The sequence below is a fragment of the Primulina eburnea genome, chromosome 8 (assembly GCF_022965805.1).
Source record: "Primulina eburnea isolate SZY01 chromosome 8, ASM2296580v1, whole genome shotgun sequence".
Classification (NCBI taxonomy): domain Eukaryota; kingdom Viridiplantae; phylum Streptophyta; class Magnoliopsida; order Lamiales; family Gesneriaceae; genus Primulina; species Primulina eburnea.
In genome coordinates this window covers 33,011,023-33,034,912 of record NC_133108.1, presented here as the reverse complement: position 1 = coordinate 33,034,912, position 23,890 = coordinate 33,011,023, and the positions used below count along the sequence as shown (strand labels likewise).

The 23,890-nt window shown below is 36.3% G+C and overlaps 1 protein-coding gene across 1 annotated transcript; it reads right to left on the bottom strand.

Moving 5' to 3' along the window:
* Positions 1 to 14,307: 14,307 nt before the first annotated feature.
* Positions 14,308 to 23,669, bottom strand: LOC140839393 (ADP-ribosylation factor 1-like). The gene is made up of 9 exons (XM_073206066.1): positions 23,472 to 23,669; positions 23,159 to 23,299; positions 23,030 to 23,068; positions 22,616 to 22,678; positions 16,919 to 16,937; positions 15,375 to 15,486; positions 15,073 to 15,120; positions 14,808 to 14,938; positions 14,308 to 14,611 (listed from the first exon to the last, which is right to left on the bottom strand). Exons 2-9 carry the CDS (start codon positions 23,259 to 23,261, stop codon positions 14,578 to 14,580), a joined length of 549 nt encoding a protein of 182 aa, XP_073062167.1. The 5' UTR covers positions 23,262 to 23,299; positions 23,472 to 23,669; the 3' UTR covers positions 14,308 to 14,577.
* Between the last annotated feature and the right edge of the window lie 221 nt (positions 23,670 to 23,890).

Genomic DNA, 23,890 nt, shown 5'->3' with positions numbered 1-23,890 from the left:
TGTAAAATAATGAATGCTAACAAAATATGTTTTAACTTTTTTCTATGCCAGTAACGAGCTGGACATCTGACATTTTCCCATCGAGCTTGGAGCACCCCATATGCTCGTTCAATATCTTTTCTTGCTGACTCTTGTATTTATTTAAAAGGCCTCCTCTTGGGATCCTCCGGGCAAGGAAAAGCCTTCACGAAAGTGGCTCATTCCGGATATATTTCATCTGTTAAATAATATCCTTACGTATATTGAGTCTCGTTGACAATGAAATTAATCTCCGGGGCATCTCCTTGCAAGACATTATTGAATATGGGAGATTCGTATAACACGTTAAGATCATTACGTGAACCAGCGACACTAAAGAATGCATGTCATATCCACAAGTCTTGAGACGCGACCGCTTCAAGCAGGGGCAGAAGCACTCAATGGTTCACCCGGGCTTTAGCCCGGGTGTTCCAAAAAAATTTAAAAATTTATATGTAATTTTTTTTTATAATTTAGGATAAATTTGATATTAGCCCGGTAGATCAATTTAAAATATTAAAAGATTTTAGAGTTTAAAATTCTAGCCCGGGTATAATCGAATTCCTGGCTCCGCCCCTGGCTTCAAGCACGATTGTTGGTGACCCATGACCTCTTGTAAACTAGCCTTTCCAAGAAACTGAGCCATTTTTCCATTCCCAGTGCATGCAATCAAGACTGCCCAACATTCTATGGAACCCGTGCCTTTTATCATGCATTTGAAGAAGACATTGAACATCATCGGCATTTGGCCTTCTCAAATATCGATCATCAAATAGTTCAACCACATGTCCGCAGAACTTGAAAATCATTTGATGGCAGTTGATTCACCTATGTGTAGGTACTCGTCAAGATGGTCAGCCGAGACTCCATACGCCAATTGATGAATTGCAGCCGTGCATTTTTGTAGTGGTGACAAGCCTTTTCTTCTCGCAGCATCGTCCCTTTGCTGAAAATACGGTGAATGATTCTAAAGTGCATTCACTATTATAAAGAATAACTCTCTTCATGTGATGCCCGAGATTTTGATTCTATTAATCTGATATGATTTATTGATTATGAATTGATGTGATTATAGACGGGCTAGTACGAGACCAGATTGGCCAAAACATATGAATGGTGCAATTTTTAGACAGAACTATTGGTGCCCGAGCAGTAGAAAATAACCGCCCGAGCGCCAATGTTCAACAGGAGCATGTTTCGGGCAGAAAATATGGCGCCCAGGCGGTAGTTTGTGACCGCTCGAGCGCCAATGAAGGATAAGTTAAACATTCGGACAGAAAGCTTCGTGCCCGAGCGGTAAAGATTAACCGCTCGAGCGCCGATCGAAAAACATGAAAATGTGCCACGTTTCTCTATCATGCAATTTGGTATATAAATATAAATTGCATGTAAATTCGTCACAATTTCAGAAAGGAAATCGAGAAAAGTCTCTGTGAAGTTATAGAAAATCCTTACGCTTTTTGTGAGAAATCCGTCCGTCCGAATTGTAATCTGACTTCAGTACTGTAATCCTATCAACGTAGGCTACAACTTGACGTAAGTTTTGCTACGTTTTGACATGCTTTGAAATTATGTCATTGTCAGAATTGAATAGGATTCATATATGATGTTCTTGATATGTTAGACATCGTAGAATCGAAGTCAGATTAAGAAACAGCTTGATTATGGAATTGTTATGAATTTTCAGACATATATCAGTTGATATTGAACAGATTTGAATTATAGATGATTGTAGAATGTATTAGATATGGGTTATGGATTGTAACTGTTATCTGGTTATGTTGTATTGACGGGGATACTGAGTTTGTACCGTTATGCCGATGATTTGAATTAAATCTAGATTAATCAGATTCAGTGTTGAATTGAGAATAGAACATTGATATTATGATTCTCGATATATCGTTTCAGATTTACAGAGACAGTCTTGAGTTCAGAACCGATATTTCTTCAGACCGAGACTACAAACGAAAGGTATAAGTCAATGTGGTATTGGGAGATTGACTTGAGTCGGTTTAGACTTGAGTTTCCCTAAATCACATACTTTATTTTATTGCATTGATATTTGCATGTATTTGATTGATATACTTGTTCTCTTGATATATAGATAGCAGATATCAGATTACTTGTTCTCTTGATATATAGACAACATGTATTAGTCGAGTAATCTTGTAACAGAAGTGCCTGATAGTGGTGGGATCGCCACAGACACATTGCACGATGTTACAAGATAGTCTATTGGTGTAGTGCCATAGTCTGTCACCGGAGGATTGGCTATCGATGTGGATAGAATTGGGTTTCTTCTATTACTGTTGATCGATGTCGTATCGGTGTAGATAGAATAGGAGCTTCTTCTATTACTGATGATCGATATTATATCGGTGTGGATAGAATGAGAGTTCCTTCTATTACTGGTGATCGATACCATATCGGTGTGGACAGAATCAGACCTTTTCCTATTACTGGTGATCGATACCTTATCGACGTGGATAGAACTGGAGTCTTTTCTATTACTGTTGGTCGATAAAGGAATGCCAACTTCTAGAAACCGGGATCCCTAGACTAGGATTAAGTCTAGTCTAAATGGTGTAACTACGAGTATTGTCGACGGTTTGATATTAGTTATGTTTCAGCTTTTGATACATATTGCTGTTACCTGTTACATGATTTATAGTTGTTTATATGATTGCATGTTTCGTTGATTTATACTGAGATTTATTCTCACCGGAGTTATCCGGCTGTTGTCTTGTTTGTATGTGTACTTGACAACAGGTGGGACAGGTTCAGGGTCCAGGAGATGAGGAGAGATCGTGATTAGAGTGGAGGCTCCGGACTTGGATTAGAGATAGGGTTTGGACACTTGACATTAGATGTTAAACCTTAGTGAATAAATGTATGTGGTACAGGACTAGTACCTTTATATACTGAGATGTATATATGTTTTATGTCACTACGTTCCGCATTATTTTTTTTTTAAAAAAATTTAGACCCTGTTCATTATAATTGTTTTAATTAATCCCAATGATGATTAAGAACATGATTAGCGTCCGAGTCCCCACAACAGGTGGTATCAGAGCCATAGATCCTTGAGACTGAGATAGGAGCTAGTGAGCGGGGTAGATTGAGGTTTTCTTTCCTGCTTTTGATTGCTAGCATGAATTCTTGTTTTAATACATGTTTGCCTGAATATCTGATTTTGATATGGTATTGTGTATTATTTGGAATGGATCGGCTGTAAGATGATCCGAGGAAGATTGAAACTGATATGTGGTAGTTGGAATTACTAACCTCTTCGATTATCAGATATGCCTCCGAGAAGAGTACCTGAACAGGGTAGTACTTCAAATCCTCCCATGGTTGTGACAGCTACTCCCATGGAGAAATTGTTGAAAAGGTTTCCCAGTCCTTCCATCCACCGACTTTGAAGGGTACGGAGAATTCCGTGGAATGTGAGAGCTGGTTGGATGATATTGAAATGATGTTCGAATTTTTGGAGTATACTGGTGAGAAGAGGGTGAAACTGATCGGACACCAGCTGCATGACGTTGCCAAAAACTGGTGGATCACGACGAAACGGGCATTGGAACAACGAGGTACGTCCATTACCTGGAATGTGTTTAAGGCTGAATTTTATCAAAGGTTATTTCCAGTTTCATATAGGAAGGACAAGGGAGCCGAGTTCACTAACTTGAGACAGGGTCAATTAAATATCGAGGAATACGTGGCCAAGTTCTCTACGCTACTCCGATTTGCTCCTCATGTGGCTGAACATGATGAGGCCGTTGCGGACCAGTTCATAAATGGCCTAAATCCTGAAATCTTTACCTTGGTGAATACCGAGAGGCCAAACAATTTCACCGATGCCTTGAACCGAGCCAAGGGAGCTGAAGCCGGTCTGATGAGACAGAAAGAGGCTTCGTTTGTGCCTTCAGCACCGAGATTACAAATGCCTCCACCAGCTCCTCGATTTGAGAGCGGCAGTGGTAGTGGAAAAAAAGACTTCCTAAATGCTAAAGGGAAGAAATTCAAGAAATTTGGAAGTAGCTCATCCAGTTCGAGTGGCTCTAGACAGACCTGTCAGGGCCAGAGTTATACATGACCATATTGTAGCACTTGTGGAGGGAAGCATTCCACCGAACAGTGCCGAGGAGTGTTCGGCAACTGCCGCATTTGTAAACAGCAGGGACACTTTGCCCGAGTGTGTCCGCAGCGAGGTGCCCAGGGATCCCAGGCTGCTGAGTCATCTGGATCAGTGGCTCAGACAGGAAGACGATCTTCTGCCGTTCATTCTTTTCAGCCAGCACCGCCTACTCAGTCACAGCAGAGACCAGGAGGGAACCAGACAGCGAGCCAGCCTCCTAGACAGCAGGCCCGACTATTCGCTTTGACTGAGGAGCAGGCACAGGATGCACCTGATGATGTCGTGGCAGGTAATTGTTTTATTTCTGGTTATCCTGCATATAGATTGATTGATACTGGTGCATCCCATACATTTATATCTGAGCGATTTGCCTTGATGAATTCTTTGCCTGTTGAGTCATTGTCTGCAGTAGTGTCTGTCTCTTCTCTGTTAGGGACATGTTTGATGTCAGTGAAATCTGTTAAATCTAGTATACTGCAGTATGATGAGCATGAGATTGAGTTGGATTGTATTGTGCTTGGGATATCTGATTTTGATTGTATTATCGGTATCGATACGTTGACCAAGTACAGGGCTACAGTCGATTGTTTCCACAAAATTGTTCGATTCAGACCTGAGATGGCTGAGGAGTGGAAATTTTATGGTAAGGGTTCTCGTGCTAGAATTCCTTTGATATCTGCTATGAATATGACTCGATTTTTGCAGGAGCGGATGGATTCCTGGTTTATTCAGTTGATTTACTGAAGTCGAGTACATCATTGGCGGACTTGCCAGTGGTGTGTGAGTTTGCTAATATCTTTACAGATGAGATTCCTGGATTGTCTCCGATACGAGAGATCGATTTCAGTATTGAATTGATGTCAGGTACAGTTCCGATTTCGAGAGCTCCGTATAGGATGACACTGATCGAGTTGAAGGAGTTGAAAGAACAGCTGGAGGATTTATTGGCCAAATGATATATCAGACCGAGTGTATCTCCTTGGGGTGCTCCAGTACTGTTCGTGAGGAAGAAGGATGGGTCGATGAGACTTTGTATCGACTACCGGCAACTGAATAAGGCAACGGTAAAGAATAAATATCCATTGCCTCGTATTGATGATTTATTTGATCAGTTGCAGGGTTCTTCGGTGTATTCCAAGATCGATTTGAGATCTGGATACCATCAACTGATAGTCAGGGAGTCTGATATCTCAAAGACAGCATCAGAACCAGGTATGGACATTATGAGTTTATTGTCATGCCTTTTGGGTTAACGAATGCACCGGCGGTATTTATGGGATTGATGAACCACGTCTTTCAGAAATATTTGGATGATTTTGTTATCATATTCATTGATGATATATTGATTTATTCAAAGAATAAGATTGAGCATGCTGATCATCTGAGGACTGTGTTGCGAATTTTGAGGCCGGAAAAACTTTATGCTAAATTGTCGAAATGCGAGTTCTGGTTGAAACAGGTAGTATTTCTGGGTCATATTATATCCAGAGACGGGATATCAGTTGATTCCAGTAAGGTTGAGGCAGTGATTTCGTGGCCGAGACCGACATCTGTACCAGAGATATGCAGTTTTATGGGTTTGGCAGGATATTATCGCCGATTCATTAAAGATTTTTCGAGTATTGCCAAACCGATTACACAGTTGACTCAGAAAAATGCTCCGTTTATTTGGTCTGAGGAATGTGAGACCAGTTTTCTCGAATTGAAGAAGAGATTAACCAGTGCGCCTGTGTTGTCGATTCCTTCAGGTACTGGTGACTTTGTTGTTTATTGTGATGCATCTCACCGAGGATTGGGATGTGTGCTGATGCAGCGAGGGCATGTTATTGCTTATGCCTCAAGACAGCTTAAACCACATGAGACCCGTTATCCAATTCATGACCTTGAATTGGCAGCCATTGTCTTTGCATTGAAAATAATGCGACATTATCTGTACGGCGAGAAATTTGAGATATATTCCGATCATAAAAGCTTGAAGTATCTGTTTTCACAGTCAGAATTGAATATGAGGCAACGAAGATGGCTTGATTTACTTAAAGATTTTGATTGTGAAATCAAATACTATCCAGGGAAGTCCAATGCAGCAGCTGATGCACTAAATCGAAAGGTATGTTCTTTATCCTTATCGACTATGGCTGTTTCGAATTTGATTGAAGACTGCTGTTTGTCTGGATTAGTATTTGAGACAGATCGGAGACCTATGAGATTATATACTATTCAAGCTGAACCAGAGCTGATTTTGAGAATTAAAGCATCTCAGAAAGTTGATCAGAATATACAGAAGTCAATTGCTATGGTTAAAGCTGGACATCGATCGGAATATCAGGTTCAAAATGGTATTTTGTATGTGAATAATCTAATTGTTGTGCCTAATGTTTCGGAATTAAGACAACGAATACTGACAGAAGCGCACAACAGTCGTTTTAGCATTCATCCTGGTGGCAGGAAAATGTACAATGATTTAAAGACACAATACTGGTGGAAACAAATGAAATCTGATGTGACTGAATTTGTATCCAAGTATCTGAATTGTCAACAGGTGAAAGCTGAGAGGAAGAAGCCAGGAGGATTGTTGCAGAGTTTGTCCATTCCTGAATGGAAATGAGATCATATTTTCATGGATTTCGTGACACAGTTACCACGTTCCTCCCGGGGCTGTGATGCGATTTGGGTCGTGATTGACAGATTGACCAAATCAACATGCTTTATTCCATACAAAATGACATACAGATATGATCAGATGGCCGATATCTATGTCAAGGAAGTGGTTAGATTGTACGGAGTTCCGAAATCAATTGTCTCCGACCGTGATCCTCGGTTTACTTCGCACTTCTGGCAGAGTTTGCAGCAAGCTCTCGGTACGAAATTACATCTGAGTACCACATATCATCCTCAGAATGACGGACAATCAGAACGGACGATTCAGACATTAGAAGATATGTTGAGAGCAGTAGTGCTTGATTTTAGCACTAATTGGCAAGATGCATTGCCTCTTTGTGAATTTTCGTACAAGAATAGCTACCAAACGAGTATTGAGATGGCACCTTTTGAAGCGTTGTATAGATTGAAATGTCGATCCCCTCTGTATTGGGATGATATCTCTGAAGTTCCTGAGATTGGACCTGATATGATCAGAGATATGACAGAAAAAGTGAAATTGATTCAAAAGAAAATGAAGGCAGCCCAGGACAGACAAGCCAAATATGCCAATGTTCGACGTAGACCGTTGGTATTTGAGGCTGGAGACCGAGTATTCTTGAAAATTTCACCTTTCAGGGGTTTTGTCAGATTTGGCAAGAAGGGGAAATTTTTTCCACGATACGTCGGTCCATATGAAATTCTCGAGAAGATAGGAGATCGTGCCTATCGACTTGCTTTACCGCCTTCATTATCAGGAATACATGACGTTTTTCATGTATCTATGCTGCAGAAGTATCTCCCTGATGATTCTCACGTTATTCAGCCAGACGAGACCGAGCTGGATGAGACATTGAGTTATGTCGAGAAACCGATTCGGATTATCGATCGTAAAGAAAAACAACTCAGAACAAAGACGATTCCTCTTGTGAAAGTTCAATGGACTCGTCATGGCACTGAAGAAGCTACTTGGAAGACTGAATCTGACATGAGACAGGAATTCCCAGCATTGTTTCACTGATGAAAATTTCTATTACATTCCTTCTTAATGATATGATTTGATTACCTGTGATTTCGAGGACGAAATCGTATCTTAGGGGGGGGAGAAATGTGATGCCCGAGATTTTGATTCTATTAATCTGATATGATTTATTGATTATGAATTGATGTGATTATAGACGGGCTAGTACGAGACCAAATTGGCCAAAACATATGAAGGGTGCAATTTTTAGACAGAACTATTGGTGCCCGAGCAGTAGAAAATAACCGCCCGAGCGCCAATGTTCAACAGGAGCATGTTTCGGGCAGAAGATATGGCGCACGGGCGGTAGTTTGTGACCGCTTGAGCGCCAATGAAGGATAAGTTAAACCTTCGTACAGAAAGCTTCGTGCCCGAGCGGTAAATATTAACCGCTCGAGCGCCGATCGAAAAACATGAAAATGTGCCACGTTTCTCTATCATGCAAGTTGGTATATAAATATAAATTGCATGTAAATTCGTCACAATTTCAGAAAGGAAATCGAGAAAAGTCTCTGTGAAGTTATAGAAAATCCTTACGCTTTTTGTGAGAAATCCGTCCGTCCGAATTGTAATCTGACTTCAGTACTGTAATCCTATCAACGTAGGCTACAACTTGACGTAAGTTTTGCTACGTTTTGACATGCTTTGAAATTATGTCATTGTCAGAATTGAATAGGATTCATATATGATGTTCTTGATATGTTAGACATCATAGAATCGAAGTCAGATTAAGAAACAGCTTGATTATGGAATTGTTATGAATTTTCAGACATATATCAGTTGATATTGAACAGATTTGAATTATAGATGATTGTAGAATGTATTAGATATGGGTTATGGATTGTAACTGTTATCTGGTTATGTTGTATTGACGGGGATACTGAGTTTGTACCGTTATGCCGATGATTTGACTTAAATCCAGATTAATCAGATTCAGTGTTGAATTGAGAATAGAACATTGATATTATGATTCTCGATATATCGTTTCAGATTTACAGAGACAGTCTTAAGTTCAGAACCGATATTTCTTCAGACCGAGACTACAAACGAAAGGTATAAGTCAATGTGGTATTGGGAGATCGACTTGAGTCGGTTTAGACTTGAGTTTCCCTAAATCACATACTTTATTTTATTGCATTGATATTTGCATGTATTTGATTGATATACTTGTTCTCTTGATATATAGATAGCAGATATCAGATTACTTGTTCTCTTGATATATGGACAACATGTATTAGTCGAGTAATCTTGTAACAGAAGTGCCTGATAGTGGTGGGATCGCCACGGACACATTGCACGATGTTACAAGATAGTCTATTGGTGTAGTGCCATAGTCTGTCACCGGAGGATTGGCTATTGATGTGGATAGAATTGGGTTTCTTCTATTACTGTTGATCGATGTCGTATCGGTGTGGATAGAATTGGAGCTTCTTCAATTACTGATGATCGATATTATATCGGTGTGGATAGAATGAGAGTTCCTTCTATTACTGGTGATCGATACCATATCGGTGTGGATAGAATCAGACCTTTTCCTATTACAGGTGATCGATACCTTATCGACGTGGATAGAACTGGAGTCTTTTCTATTACTGTTGGTCGATATAGGAATGCCAACTTCTGGAAACCGGGATCCCTAGACTAGGATTAAGTCTAGTCTAAATGGTGTAACTACGAGTATTGTCGACGGTTTGATATTAGTTATGTTTCAGCTTTTGATACATATTGCTGTTACCTGTTACATGATTTATAGTTGTTTATATGATTGCATGTTTCGTTGATTTATACTGAGATTTATTCTCACCGGAGTTATCCGGCTGTTGTCTTGTTTGTATGTGTACTTGACAACAGGTGGGACAGGTTCAGGGTCCAGGAGATGAGGAGAGATCGTGATTAGAGTGGAGGCTCCGGACTTGGATTAGAGATAGGGTTTGGACACTTGACATTAGATGTTAAACCTTAGTGAATAAATGTATGTGGTACAGGACTAGTACCTTTATATACTGAGATGTATATATGTTTTATGTCACTGCGTTCTGCATTATTTTTTTTAAAAAAAATTTAGACCCTGTTTATTATAATTGTTTTAATTAATCTCAATGATGATTAAGAACATGATTAGCGTCCGGGTCCCCACACTTCACATGTGCAATCGTCTTTGAAATATTTGATCTGGATACACCGGGTTTGTGGAGAAATAATTATTGAAGAGCCTGGCATGCCTGACTTCACAATTTCTTTGGATGAACCTTCTTCTTCGCCGCATCATGTTATTACTTTGATATACTTAAACTATTTGTCTGCTTTGTTGAAGTATCAATGACATTAGCTCTTTCCCTGAATCATAATCTTCGTCATCGACTTCAACTTGGACTTCGTTGTCACTTGCTGAGCTCAAGCTGGAACTACTAGAATATTAAGTCTACGTGTTTTCCAAATGGTATGTTTTTAGAATGAAGAATTGTATAACATCATGTGTTTATATATATATATATATATATATATATATATATATATATATATATATATATATATATATATATATATATATATATATATATACGGCTACTTTTCAACGACTAAATTTGCAACAGCTATATTCCAAAGACTACTTTGCAATGGTTCCAACGACTTCTTTGCTACTTTCCAACGACCGTATTTGCAACGACTATATTCCAACAATTACTTTGCAAGAACTACATTAATTGACCCGAGTGTTACATTAACTGAAATGAAAATTACATTGAATTAAATTATAATAATGAAAAGTATAATAATTGAAAATTACAATAATTGAAAATTAAATATTCCATGTCCCCCTAATCTCTTGACATAGACGTTCGTGGATGATAAGTTGCTTATATGTCATTTGCAAAGTGTCTTTCGAAAGGATTGTGTATTCCTTTAGTTGAACTTTGGCCATGACAGCTTTTGCTTTCATCTCCTTTACTTCGAGTTTTTTTTTTTTTTTTTTTCATTTCAACTTTAGCTTTTTTCATGCTTGTATACTCAGGAAACTTTGCAAACATATTGTCCAAGTTTGTTGTCATACACTCCATGTCCGATCTCGTTTTTCCTTTTCCCTTTCTTTTTACTGCCTTCTGACCCATTGGACAATTTTCTTCTTTGTTTAGATCTACATGTAGACTAGAATCTTGGTTGGATGAGGTGTTGCTTGCTCCCGACTCCGAGGTCCTTGCCTTCTTCATGCAAACAAGGTGATCGTCTGTGGACTAAACATTGGACGGTCTTTTATGATTCTCCACACATGCTCAAGATTAAATGAGATGACGTTATTTTCCTCGCGATATTTTTCATACGCAAGCCGTAGTATATCCTCATCACTGTGGCCGCTACGATATTCACTATGAGTACTATTGTAATTTGCATTGAAGCGATATAATTTTTTTGGATGGTATTGTGCCACTATGATCATATGATACTTGCACTTCTATTAGGTGTACCTGCTGGACGATTGCCATTGTAGCAGCTTGCAACACGTCCCCGAAAAGCTTCCGCCTTTTGATCATTGCCGATGGGTTATCATTAATAGTGACAATCGATCTCGCTAAGACCTCGTCTTCAACTTTTTTTCAGGTTGACCGTTTTTTTCTACCCTCAACAACAGAATCTACATTCTCCAAATTTGCGACATCAACTGGGGATTCACGGTCGGACAATTAGTCTCTGGGACGAAAATCGGAGTGGCCAGATCATTTTCTGTCGGAGATATAGGCATACTTGTTGCATGTGGATTATATGGATAATTTGATGGATATGGATTATAAGGATAATTTGGTGGATATTGATTATGTAGATAATTTGGTGGAATTTGTGAATTTTGGGAAGAAGTATTTTCTTCCGGTATTATTGGATAATTTACGAAATTTCTAAAAAACCCTCGGTAATTTTCATCCATTTCGGAACAAAGTAGGATTTAAGAATTTTTTTAAAAAAGAATTTGAGATGATGAAAATAGAAGAGAAAATATTTTTGGAGTGATTTATGATGTAGAATAATGTGTTTTGATATTTGAAATAATTAGTGTAGTGTGTGAATATTTATAGATGAATATTTTATTTTTTTTATTAAACTAGCCGTTAATTAGCCGTTAAATAGTCGTTAAAACAATTTTTTAATTTTTAGAATAAAACAACCGTTATTTTTTCGTTTAAAAGTGTTTTTAATTTATTTTAAAATCCGAATTTCTTTTTTTAAAAATGATAAATTTAAATTTAAAACAATACATGAAAAAAAGAGAGATTATGACGTGTGTTGGGCCACCATTGTTAACAATTCTCACGCCTTATCTAGCGCATGAATGTACGCGCATTAAATAATGTGTGTGGAGCGTACAGACACACACTAATATGAAATTATGACTACTTTTTGTTTTCCGGAATTGAACTCGTTCATTTAAATGAACGAAAGTGGGGTAAATGTTGACGTGTGATTGTTTGAACAAGTATCTTGTATTAGTTTGAACTTCACTTTGAGTATTTAAACAATCGATTTTGAACATGCATGTAGATGCTCGAACTCAACCAGATAGTTTACAACTAAGTCTGATCATGGTCTCCTTGATCTGATTCGAGTGATTTTACAAAGGCAAAAACTTGTGTGAGACGGTCTTACGGGTCGTATATTGTGAGACAGATTTCTTTGGATTATCCATAAAAAAATATTACTTTTTATGCTAAAAATATTACTTTTTATACAAATTGTTGTTATTTTATTATTAATTTTTTGAAATTTATATTTATTTGGTAATGATGTAAAACTATGTTATTTGTACCTTTCGGGATGGTGTCTGATAGGTGTTCACAAGAAATGAACTATTTAGCTCCAAAAGGAACCGACTTTTCTATACTTTTCTCTTGTTTTTCCATGATGTACAAGATTCACGAGTACGGCCTCTTATACGAGACCAACCGAGTATATTTTATTTTAAAATGATAAATGAATAGAGTGTGCACCGCTGCATGTTGTAGCTAGTTTATAACTAGTAATAATTGTACAATTTCACGACAATTGTGATGTCTAGCAAGTTAAGTTGTATACCTTATTCGGAATTGATTATTCCAAAATTATCAAACTAACACACACAATTTTTATCTTGATAATTCGGGATCGCTGTTCGAAGTACATTTTGTGCTACAACCCTTTCTATCTGAAAAGATTTATAATTTATAATTTATAATTTATAATTAAAAAAATTATAATTTCCAATTGTTTTATTTGAATTTGATATCACATTTACAAGTGTCCCATTTGGATATGGTTCCCTAGATTTTGTCTAGTTAGGTGCATAGATAGTCGGCTTTGACAATTTTATAATTTTTAATTTAATTTAATCTAATGGCAATGATAATCATGGTATGTTTTTTTTAAGGTAAATATCTCTATCCTGTACTGGACTTCTCATAATTACTTGCAGAAGCGGAAATACCCAAAAAAATATTATTGGCAACGTTTGGTATGTGTTGCTTTTGGCATGCAAAAATGTTTTCTGACAATACTGATACCTACTAAGAAATTATAATAAAAATTATCTTGAATATCTTGTTTATTTATTAAATTGCATACAGTTTACTGTAAAACATCATAAAAAATAAAAACTAGTGGAGCTAGTAAATAATAATAGAGAAACATATGTTTATGTAAGAGATAAAAATGTACTTTATTCCAAACAAATATCAAATAGTCCAAAATAAAAGCCAAAAAAACAATTTTTGATCGATAAAACAACTGAAAACATATTAATAAAAATACTATTTTAGTTTTCAATCGATAAAAATAATTTCTCAGAAACCTATTAATCAAATTGTGTAATTTATATGGATAAATATCAAACTATAAATATCATAAAATGTGCAGAAAATACATAACTTATAACTAAGTTACTACTAATTTTAAATAGTACATATTACTGAACTACTAAAAAAATATATAGTCACCATAAATATAGTAAAAAAAAAAAGGAATATGATGAGGTAAACAGAACGGGATGAAAAAAGTTCAGTATCTTAAAATAAAATAAAAATTAAATAATATTTATATTATAATCTGTTAAAACTGACATGAATTGACTGACCCCAACATACATTATTCAATTGATGGTAAATGAGCTGTGTGAACTAATTACAATTAGTATATGTTAATTGACACTTTTATATATAAATATATAATATTAATACTAATATTGATTTAATATGATGTTAATATATTATAAATGAAGTGGACGTCGATCAATCTCCAGCTGCCCACATTAATTATGCGAGACTTGAGATGTTACTACTTCACGTGTATATATACGGTCGGTGCATTGGAGAAGGGCCCATCGTGCTAATCAGTAATCTCCCTTGAATTATGCCTTAACAGGATATTGCCACCAAAATTCATCTTTTTGTTATTAAAAAATACAATGAAAAAAAGACGCATCATTTAAAAGAAATTCTTTGTGACAGAGAACGAACAATGTGCTCTTGATGAATAAACAAAGACAACTTATTCTGATAATAACTTGGGAAGTAACCACATAGGTGTCAAGAAACAATTTTTGAATCGGAAAGATGACCTACGAGTTTGTTTCTCCGGTAAAACTTCAAACTAAACATCCAAACATCGACCCTATATTCCACAAAACATAGCAGAAGACAACTTAGCAATGGAATTTCAGTAAAAATCATATACCGTAACAACCGGATATATTCCAGATCAATGTTAGCCATGCCATGATCAACTACGCTGTTTATAGTCCAAATTATCCACCTCCAGCCTTAAGCGTGTTACTCAACCTGCTCAATTGATGATAGCAGCAGAAGTAAGGCGATAGAACAAAAATAGTTACAAAAGACAGAAAGACTGGTACTGTAACATTGATCCATGAACTTGAGAATACACAACTATTGGACTACGGCTAAAGGCAGTTTCACTTGTTTAAGAAAAATAAATTGGGAAACATCAAGAACCGAAGGTGTTAATTGATTTTACCAGTCCAAGCCCTCGAAGAGGCCCTCTCCTTTTATTGCAGATGCTTTAAAAATAGCCCATTGACGATTCTTTATTTTGTGCAACTCTAAGGCCTCAGTTACAGATGCATCATCAAGTGCCCCAGGGAGATCCTGTAAAATGTAACTTTTTTGTAGTTTCTTTGCATAAAAAATGGAGTGCAGCTGTATGCATATTTACATGATGCATCAAGCACAAAGTGGATTCAAACTTTAAAAGCACAAATGTGCTGCTCAATTAAGCAAACCTGTTTGTTTGCAAACACAAGGACGACAGCACCTTTCAGCTCTTCCTCCTGAAAGGAAACCATAGTATTACAGGTTAATGGTAGAATAAGAGATCACAGATCAAGTATATAACCAAAGCTCAGGTAAAGAAGCAGAGCTTGGCAATTTCATGACAAGACTCATATTAGAGCAAACATAAACAGCGCCGTTTCTCTTTCTGATTCCTGTGATCAAGAAGCAGAGCTTGGCAACTTCATACATTGATACAAAATTAAGCATTTCCAATATGGTTAATGATAGAGATGAACAAAAGCAAGAGCACCTCCAATGTCGCGTGAAATTCCTCTTTTGCAACCACAAGCCTATCAGTATCACTTGAATCAACAACATATATAATGGCTTGAGTATTGGGAAAGTAGCACCTCCAGTAAGGCCTGGGAACAAAAGACATGAATGAACCATGCAACAGATTTCATCTATGAAAAGCAAGCAAAAGAAGATAATCATATGCAACATGAGTTCAAGTTGCTGATAATCTTCGGAGATGTGAAAGAACTCTTTGAACACTTATGACCATATAATTAGACTACAATAGGAACTAGCAAAGTTGCACTTAAAAAAATAAAAAATTTCAGAAACCAGCTTGCTTTAACACAGAAAAAAGAACAAGTTTGAAGCAAATCTAGGGGGGTGACAATAATTCTGTTTCTATTTTATCCTGTGCTCGATGGAAGTACCCAAAGTCTCAAAAAGAAACTCATATCTGAAGATAGTCGAGATGCAAGCAACTCTGTAATATGGAAGCTACGGTTATCCCATGAGTCCAACATAGTAATCAGTAGAACAAATGCTGAATGCTCACACCATTTTCTTTTTCAGTGTGGACAGATCCCAACAATCTTGAAGCACAGATAAAACATTGTAAAGAAACAACTCGAGTCATAGAATTTAGAGCGTAAAAGTGATGAACAGCTATTGCCATGTACTGAGAAAAGAAAATAAATAAAAAGGAAATATAAGGCGGCACTTGGCTCGAATTATCTATACGGAAAAGCAGAACACACGATTGACCAATAATATTTGCAAATTGTAATTTCAGTCAAGTTTATCTTCAAAATCTTCAATCAAAACAATCACTTCCCTTTCAAATCACGTATCAAAACACAAGTATTTACCACACAAGATGACACTTTTCTCTCTACTTTTTTCAAAAATTGTGCCATTTCATATCTTCAATACACAATCACGATATATCATTTAATTATTTATCATATCAGCATTCTATAGAAATTCGAACAAAATCTCAAAAAATAACAAAAATAGCATTGGACTTTCTTAAAGATGGTGAACTTCAACTCCAAAGCCCCACTGTGAGCAGTCAACAATAGTTTGATTTATATCAGTAAGTTCATTATGTGTGATATATGACTGAATACATTAAGTTGAATGCATTGTTTAAGTTAATAATAAAGAAAATTGGTTTAAGTTAATGATAAAGAAAATTGAGTGACTTTCAATATTCAGAATGAATATCCACAGTATTGCCATTGTGAGTATGGAGGGGTATAATTATAATAAGAAGTGTAACTTTTCAGTAAATCTTTAGCGAAGATGGCAAATTTCATTTAATCAATTGTGAGTATTCTTTCTTAATTTCCTCCAAATGGAGACATCATGCCTAAGGCATGCCTTCACTGTCTCAGTCATTAAAGCAGAATTTCACTCGAAAAATGTTTGAAAATAAAATAGGTAAGATCAGAAGGAAACTGAAACATAGAAATTAATAGCTTGTGAATCGTACAATAAACTTCCACAACTCCTACATCAGGAAAATAAGTTCTACAGCTTCAGGGTGCTCAGAATTACCTAATACTAGTCTGTCCACCTGCAAACAGAAAAGGAAACACATCTATTTCAGATTCAACATCAGAATGACTTCACATAAACAAGTTGTAAAGAGTTAATGAAACCCACAACGACAAGTAAACTATCAATTTCTTGATACAAAATATATACAAATCATGTGAATGTTTAGCTAACAACAAATTCCATTTCCATACAACAGTGTGGGTTCCAACAAAAAAAATTTCATCCCGTTGCGAGGGTAATATGGCTAAATAAACAATGGAAATAAAGAAAAATGGAAACTTAATATGGTAACAGTTAGCAATCAGGAATCATTCACATATCAAACTGCAAAACCAAAGGACAAATTTTGAATTGTTCCCAAAGGACACCATGCAAGAAAATTGAACTAGGCCAACTTCATTAAATTCCACACAAAAAAAAAGAATACAAAAACTACAACACAATGTCAATAATGTTAAAGCTGATCAAATAATGACATCCATATAGCAACAAGTAGTATAATGATTGTATGTAGAAGATAAACAATGATCAAGTCTGATAGAATAGGAGAAATCACCCACATACTTCCTGAAAAATTATTAGATTGGGTCGTAAATATTTAAACATATCTTCATCAAAACTAGGGGATATTAGATTTAATTAAAAGGAGACATCCACAAACTTCCACAAATACACAACCCTTTGATTATATTTAATCCTTTTTCCCACCAAAGCATCCCAATAACGACCCAACCATCATTACTGTGAGATGTTTAAGAAGTTGCAGAGTTTGAGGCAGGGTCCTAAGAGTGTCGAGGATTACCATAAGGAGTTGGAAATAGCATTGTATAACTAACATAGAGGAGGACAATGAGGCTACTATGGCTCGTTTTCTATGTGGTTTGAACAGAGAAATTCAAGACCAAGTATAGCTTAGACACTACTTGGATTTAGATGAGATGATGCAAACGGCGATCAAAGTAGAGCAGCAACTCAAGAGGAGAAGAGTTGGCCGCACCAATCAAGTGGGAAGTTCATCAACTTCTTGGTGTCCAAATGTTGCAAAATGTGAAGAAGGCAAGGTGGTGACCAAGTCCAAAACTGAAATCAAGCAAGAGGCGCCTAAGCAGATAGTGCAAGGTAAATTTGAAACTCCTACTAATCGTTCTAGAGATATTAATGTTTTAGGTCTTAAAGAGTTGACCATATTGCTAGCCAATGTCCAAACAAAGAGTGATGACTATGAATGTTATTGGGGATTTTGAGTCTGAAAGTGAGGAGGAGGTCGAGGGTGATGATGAGATGCCCCAGTTGGAGGATCATTAAAAGGAACTGAACATCAAATTGATTTGGTGCCCATAAGTGCCTTGCCAAACCGACCACCATATAGGAGCAACCCGGAAGAGTCGAAAGAACTTCAGCGGCAGGTAATTGAACTTTTAATACATGATTTGGGCGTGAATCCATGCCTACTTGTGTTGTATCTGTTTTGTTAGTCCCTAAGAAAGATTGATCATGGAGAATGTGTGTTGATTGTAGAGCTATTATTAACGTTACCATCAAGTATAGACATCCTAGACAGACCTAGGCTAGATAATATGTAAACGAATTGCAAGGCTCTAGCATCTTTAGTAAAATTGATCTTAAAAGTGATTATCATCACATTAGGATGAGAGAATGCGACGAATGGAAAACTGCTTTTAAAACAAAGTATGGATTGTATGAGTGGTTAGTTATGCCTTTTGGATTAACTAATATTCCCAGAACTTTTATGAGATTGATTAATCATGTTTTGCATGTACATATAGGTAAATTCGTGGTGGTTTATTTTGATGATATCCTAGTGTATATCATTTAAAGCAAGAACTTGGATGAGCATTTGAAATTTGTACTTCTAACACTTAAAGCTGAAAATTTACATGCTAATATAACTTATTTTCCCTATATTTATTGTGAGTTCTCAAGGTGTACAAAGTGGATGATAAAAAAGTGTGTGTTATTCGAGATTGACCAACACTTACTACTATTGGTCAAGTTCGAAGCTTTCATGGATTTGCCAGCTTCTATTGAGTTTTGTGAAGGATTTTAGCATGTTAGGCACCAATGAAGGTAGTGATTAAGAAAAACGTCTCATTTCATCGGGCCAAGGATCAAGAGAAGTCTTTTAACACCATCAAACAAAATTAATTAATGCCCCTTTATTTGTTTTACCTGATTTTGCTAATACCTTTGAAATGGAATGTGATGCATCATCGGTAGGTATTGGAGGAGTTTTGATGCAAGAAGGCCGACCAGTGACGTGCTTTAGTGATATGTTGAGTGGACCAGCACTGAACTACCCAACCTACGACAAGAAGTTGTACGCTTTGGTGAGATCTCTCGAGACTTGGCATCATTACCTTATGACGAAGGAATTTTGTAATCCACACAGATCATGAATCTCTAAAACATCTTAAGGGAAAGCAAAAGCTTAATAAGAGGCATGCGAAGTGGGTAGCATTTGTTGAAGCGTTTTTTTACGTGATCAAGTACAAACAAGGTAAGGAAAATGTAGTAGCTGGTATCACGGAGGTACATACTCTTATCTACTTTAAGCTCAAGATTTTTGGGATTTTAGCATCTTATAGATTTGTATGCATTGGATGGTGATTTTAAAGATATCTTTAAATTATACTTGCGTGGTTCACATGATAAATTCTTTTTGAATTGATGGGTACTTGTTTAGAGAGATTAGGTTATGCATTCCTGAAACGTCTATGAAAGAATTACTTGTTAGGGAGGTACATGAGGGAGGTTTATTAGACATTTCGGTGTGGTTAAAACTTTGAGTACATCGCATGGACACTTTTATAGGACTCACATGAAACATGATGTCAAGAGCTTGTGTGAGAGGTGTGTGACCTATAAGAAGGCAAAGTCTAGAGAACAACCACATGGGCTTTATACTTCACTTCCTGTTCTTAGTGAACCATAGGTGGATATCTTGATGCATTTTGTTCTAGAACTACCGAGAATTAAGAAAGGAGGGGAAGGGATTTCATTTTTGTGGTAGTTTATAGGTTTAAAAAATGACTCATTTTATTGCATGACATAAAGATGATGATGCTTCTAGCGTGGCAAATTTGTTCTTTCGAGAAATTGTTAAATTGCATCGAATGCCTAAAATTATTGTTTCTGATAGGGACATGCGTTTCTGAAGCTATTTTTGGAAGACGTGGTGGTACAAACTTGGTACTAAATGACCGTTTTCTACTGCATGTCATCCTCAAACGGATGGTCAAACTGAAGTAGTTGATAAAACTTTTTTATTAAGGACTTTGTTGCTTACCATAATAAAGAAGAACTTGAAAAGTTGGGATGAGTGTTTGCCTTTTGTTGAATTTGCAAACAATTGAAGTGTATATTCTTCTACAATTTTTCTCCTTTGATATTGTATATGGCTTTAACCCGCTAACTCCTGTAGATTTATTGTGTTTTAAAGAAAGGAATGATGATACGATTATGGACAATCAAACACCTAAGAAGGCATGGGATCTGTTGGAGTTGCCAGAAGGACCAATTACGAGGTCACGAAGCAAGAATTTCAAGGAAACTCTTCAAGGACTCGTGAGCTGCCAAGAGGTGCCTACAAGTATGTCGTTAAGAGTTGAAGGGTTCGGAGTGCATGAAAATCAATTTGGAGACCATTTAAACATAGTGTTAAGTGATGAACAACTCTACGAGGAAGCACCTTCTGCTCATCTGCGCGCCGATTCTGCGTAGTCGCGCGCGCACGTCTGCACCAACCTACACGCAAGTTCAGTAAGCTCCGCGCGGCAGCGGGCGACGTCGTGTGAAACATATTTTGTTGCCTATTTTAGAGTCCTATTCCACTAGGAAACTTTGGATTGTTATCTTTTTGCATATTAAATATGTAAAACTCGAAAATAAATTAGATTATTGATTATTATTTTGATTTTATCTATCAAAAATTCTCTCTAGAATTTTTCCAAAACTTTGACTTTCTACACCTTGTGTTTTTTCTCAAATCAAACTTATCAAAGCTTTTTGCTTTGTGGTGTTTGTCAATCTTTTTTCATGCAGATTTTCAAGACGAGTTCTTTGAAGGTACACTTGAGATCGATTGTTATTTCCGTGTTGTTTGTTAATAAACTTCATAGTTTATAGGATAATATATATACTTGTTTCAAATATCAAGACAAAACTAAAGATTCGTTCCGTTCTTGCATTGATGGCTCGTTTTCTTCCAAATATTCGAGTTTGCTTTTCATGTTCACATGGAATCATATAAAAAACCTTTCGGTATTCTTGCATTGGCTTCTTAATTTATTCAATCCCAATGCTGCATGTAAACTATCATTTTGTAGCAACATTAAACTGAATGACTTGCTCCATTCCAAGTTTGGAAATCCTACAGTCTCTCGTAGTTTCCAAAAGCCTAAATTTTTTCAAAAACTTCCTTCAGCTTCTCCAAGCTTAAATCTAAAGCAACAAGACTAATCATGAGAGTTGTCTTGAGTTTAATGAGATAGATAAAATGTTCATAAGATAGGTATAGAGTCAACCGATTCTACCAAACCCAAAAAAAACTTGGAAAACTTCATTATACAACAAATAAAAAGAAAACAAAATGAAATTATCTTTCGGACCAGCCTGTGAATCTACAGTATAAGAAGTTTATCGTAACATATGCATGCCATCACAATAAGGACTGATGATTCATTTATCACATAGAAGATGAGTTAGTGAAATTATATAATGTTCATGACATATCAGCTTACAATCGAATCACATCAAGTTAAATTTTACAATATAGGACTACCGACTATGATGAGTTTTTATTTTAATTCCATAAACTAATCCCCTATTGCTTAAAGATAACCCCACCTAGTATCTCGATCCTAACAACACGGTATTAATGAATCAAAAAATTAAGAAATAATTGAAAGGTCCTCCAGAGGCATCATAATTCATAAATAAACAACTATGAAGAGAAAACTCTAGTGATTCCCATACATCTCTTAACTTTCACAAACTATAGCAACTTGCTATCTACGCGCACTTGATATGTGTGTGAAATAGCGGATTAAAAATTTTAATCTTATATAAACCAGAGACACAAATGTAATTTATTTAAAAAAAAAATTAGAATGTAACAAAAGAAATGTTGAGTGACTCATTAATTATCGAAAAAAGTAAGAGAAAGTAAAATAAGAGAGGAAAGATTGATCGGGGAAGGGAGTTTATTTCTTCAACCAATTAAATGAAGAGTCAAGAGCATAAATTGGGTAGTAAGCTTCACCAAGAGATCAAAGGTCTATAGTATAGATATGCTGACAATGTGTAAGCTTCTGAAATAAAAAGAATGACTATGAAGCAACAGTGTGTCAGGATTCCAGTTACTAATATTTTCGATCTCCTTATGAGTTCCTTATGCATTCACTACACCTCCATTTCACTGATAACCTTAACACGGAAGTACTTAAATCTGCTTGATTTTTAGCTTCAATAAGGATGAACTGTTAGGCTGTTACTTTTTAATACACGCCACAACTCAGAATACACCATTTCAGAAGAATAAGGATCTCTAATTGACCAGACTTCTACAAATTAAAGACAAATAATTGAAATTCATATGCTAGAAAAGGTAAGGTTATCAGAAATCCATATGCTAGAAAAGGTAAGATTATCATCAATCAAGTGCAAATAACTTACCTAAATCCCAAACTTGAAATTTTATGTTGTTATATTGCACCGTTTCTACATTGAACCCAATAGCTGCAATAACAAAATGACTTGTCAGTTATCAGCGTTAGAAAACATTTTTCCCCACCCTGTGCTTATACATCTCTCAATCGACTTCAAAATTGACACCTCAATCGACTTCAAAATTGACATAGAAAAAATCCATGTTCTAAATCCAGACAGCCCACTAAGGTAGCAACTCAGCTAGAGATCATAAGCCGATGATCCAAAATATATTATCCGAATTGTTTCTTCCATGAAGGCAATTATTGCACAGTCGAAACATACATCTTACAATACAACTAAAATGCTATGTCATTATCCTATTTACACAAAAAAAAATAAAAATAAATTGAGAATAAAAGGGAAACAGTGAATCCGTACTTGGAATAGTGGAGACAACTTCACCCATCTGAAGCCGATCTGAAAATTAAACAATACAAAAAAAATAAAAATAAAATCATCACACGAGAAGAGATCACTGAAACGAGGTCGGGCGAAGTAAGTACATACAAAGAATCGTTGTTTTCCCAGCATTATCGAGCCCCAGAACTAGGATCCGAGCCTCCTTGTTTCCAAAAAGCGACGAAAACAGCCGCGTGAAAGCTATTCCCATTTCCCCGGTTTGTATGTTCAAGATCACTAATCTAACACCTACACTCGAAGACAAATCACAAGATCGGATGTAAGGAACACCCTCTAATTCTTCCTGCAGAGAAAAATGAATCTTCGGGTATCCTTAATGCCAAAATTAGGAGAAATTGAGCTAGTAAGCAGTTGAGAATGAAATTGTGCACAAGAACCAGAAGACAAGGGAAGGGTCTGCCTGAGAATATTGGAAAGTGGTGATGTGAATTTCGTACTGATGGAGGGATTCCTGCGATCAACTTCCAAGGGAATGTTTTCCATTGTCCCTCATTTTCAGATATATGATACGGTTTTAGCCTGTGATGACGGGAAGCCGGGAAGGGGATGAGACGAAAAGCAGGCCTGTGATTCCAACCCGAACCCGAACACTAATGAGATTAGATGAGACTTAAGCGGACCTATGATTTTTGCTCGTTAATGAAAGAGTGTTTGAATAAATTATTTAAAACAAGTTTATGTTAGAAAAATAATATTTAAAATATGTGTATTGAATATTTGAATGTTGAAAATAAGAGTTGTAAATATTGAAAATAGTGTATGATGATGTAGGTAATGATGTATTTTATTTTTGAATTATTTGTAAAGAACTTCTATAAA

Bases quoted from the DNA above. Each gene is read 5' to 3' on its own strand.
- LOC140839393 (XM_073206066.1), bottom strand. From the start codon at position 23,261: ATGGGAATAGCTTTCACGCGGCTGTTTTCGTCGCTTTTTGGAAACAAG. The intron at 23,069-23,158 runs GTATGTACTTAC...TTTAATTTTCAG, and splicing joins TGGGAAAACAACGATTCTTT to ATCGGCTTCAGATGGGTGAA. The intron at 15,121-15,374 runs GTGCTCTTGCTT...GTTTCCTTTCAG, and splicing joins AATTTCACGCGACATTGGAG to GAGGAAGAGCTGAAAGGTGC.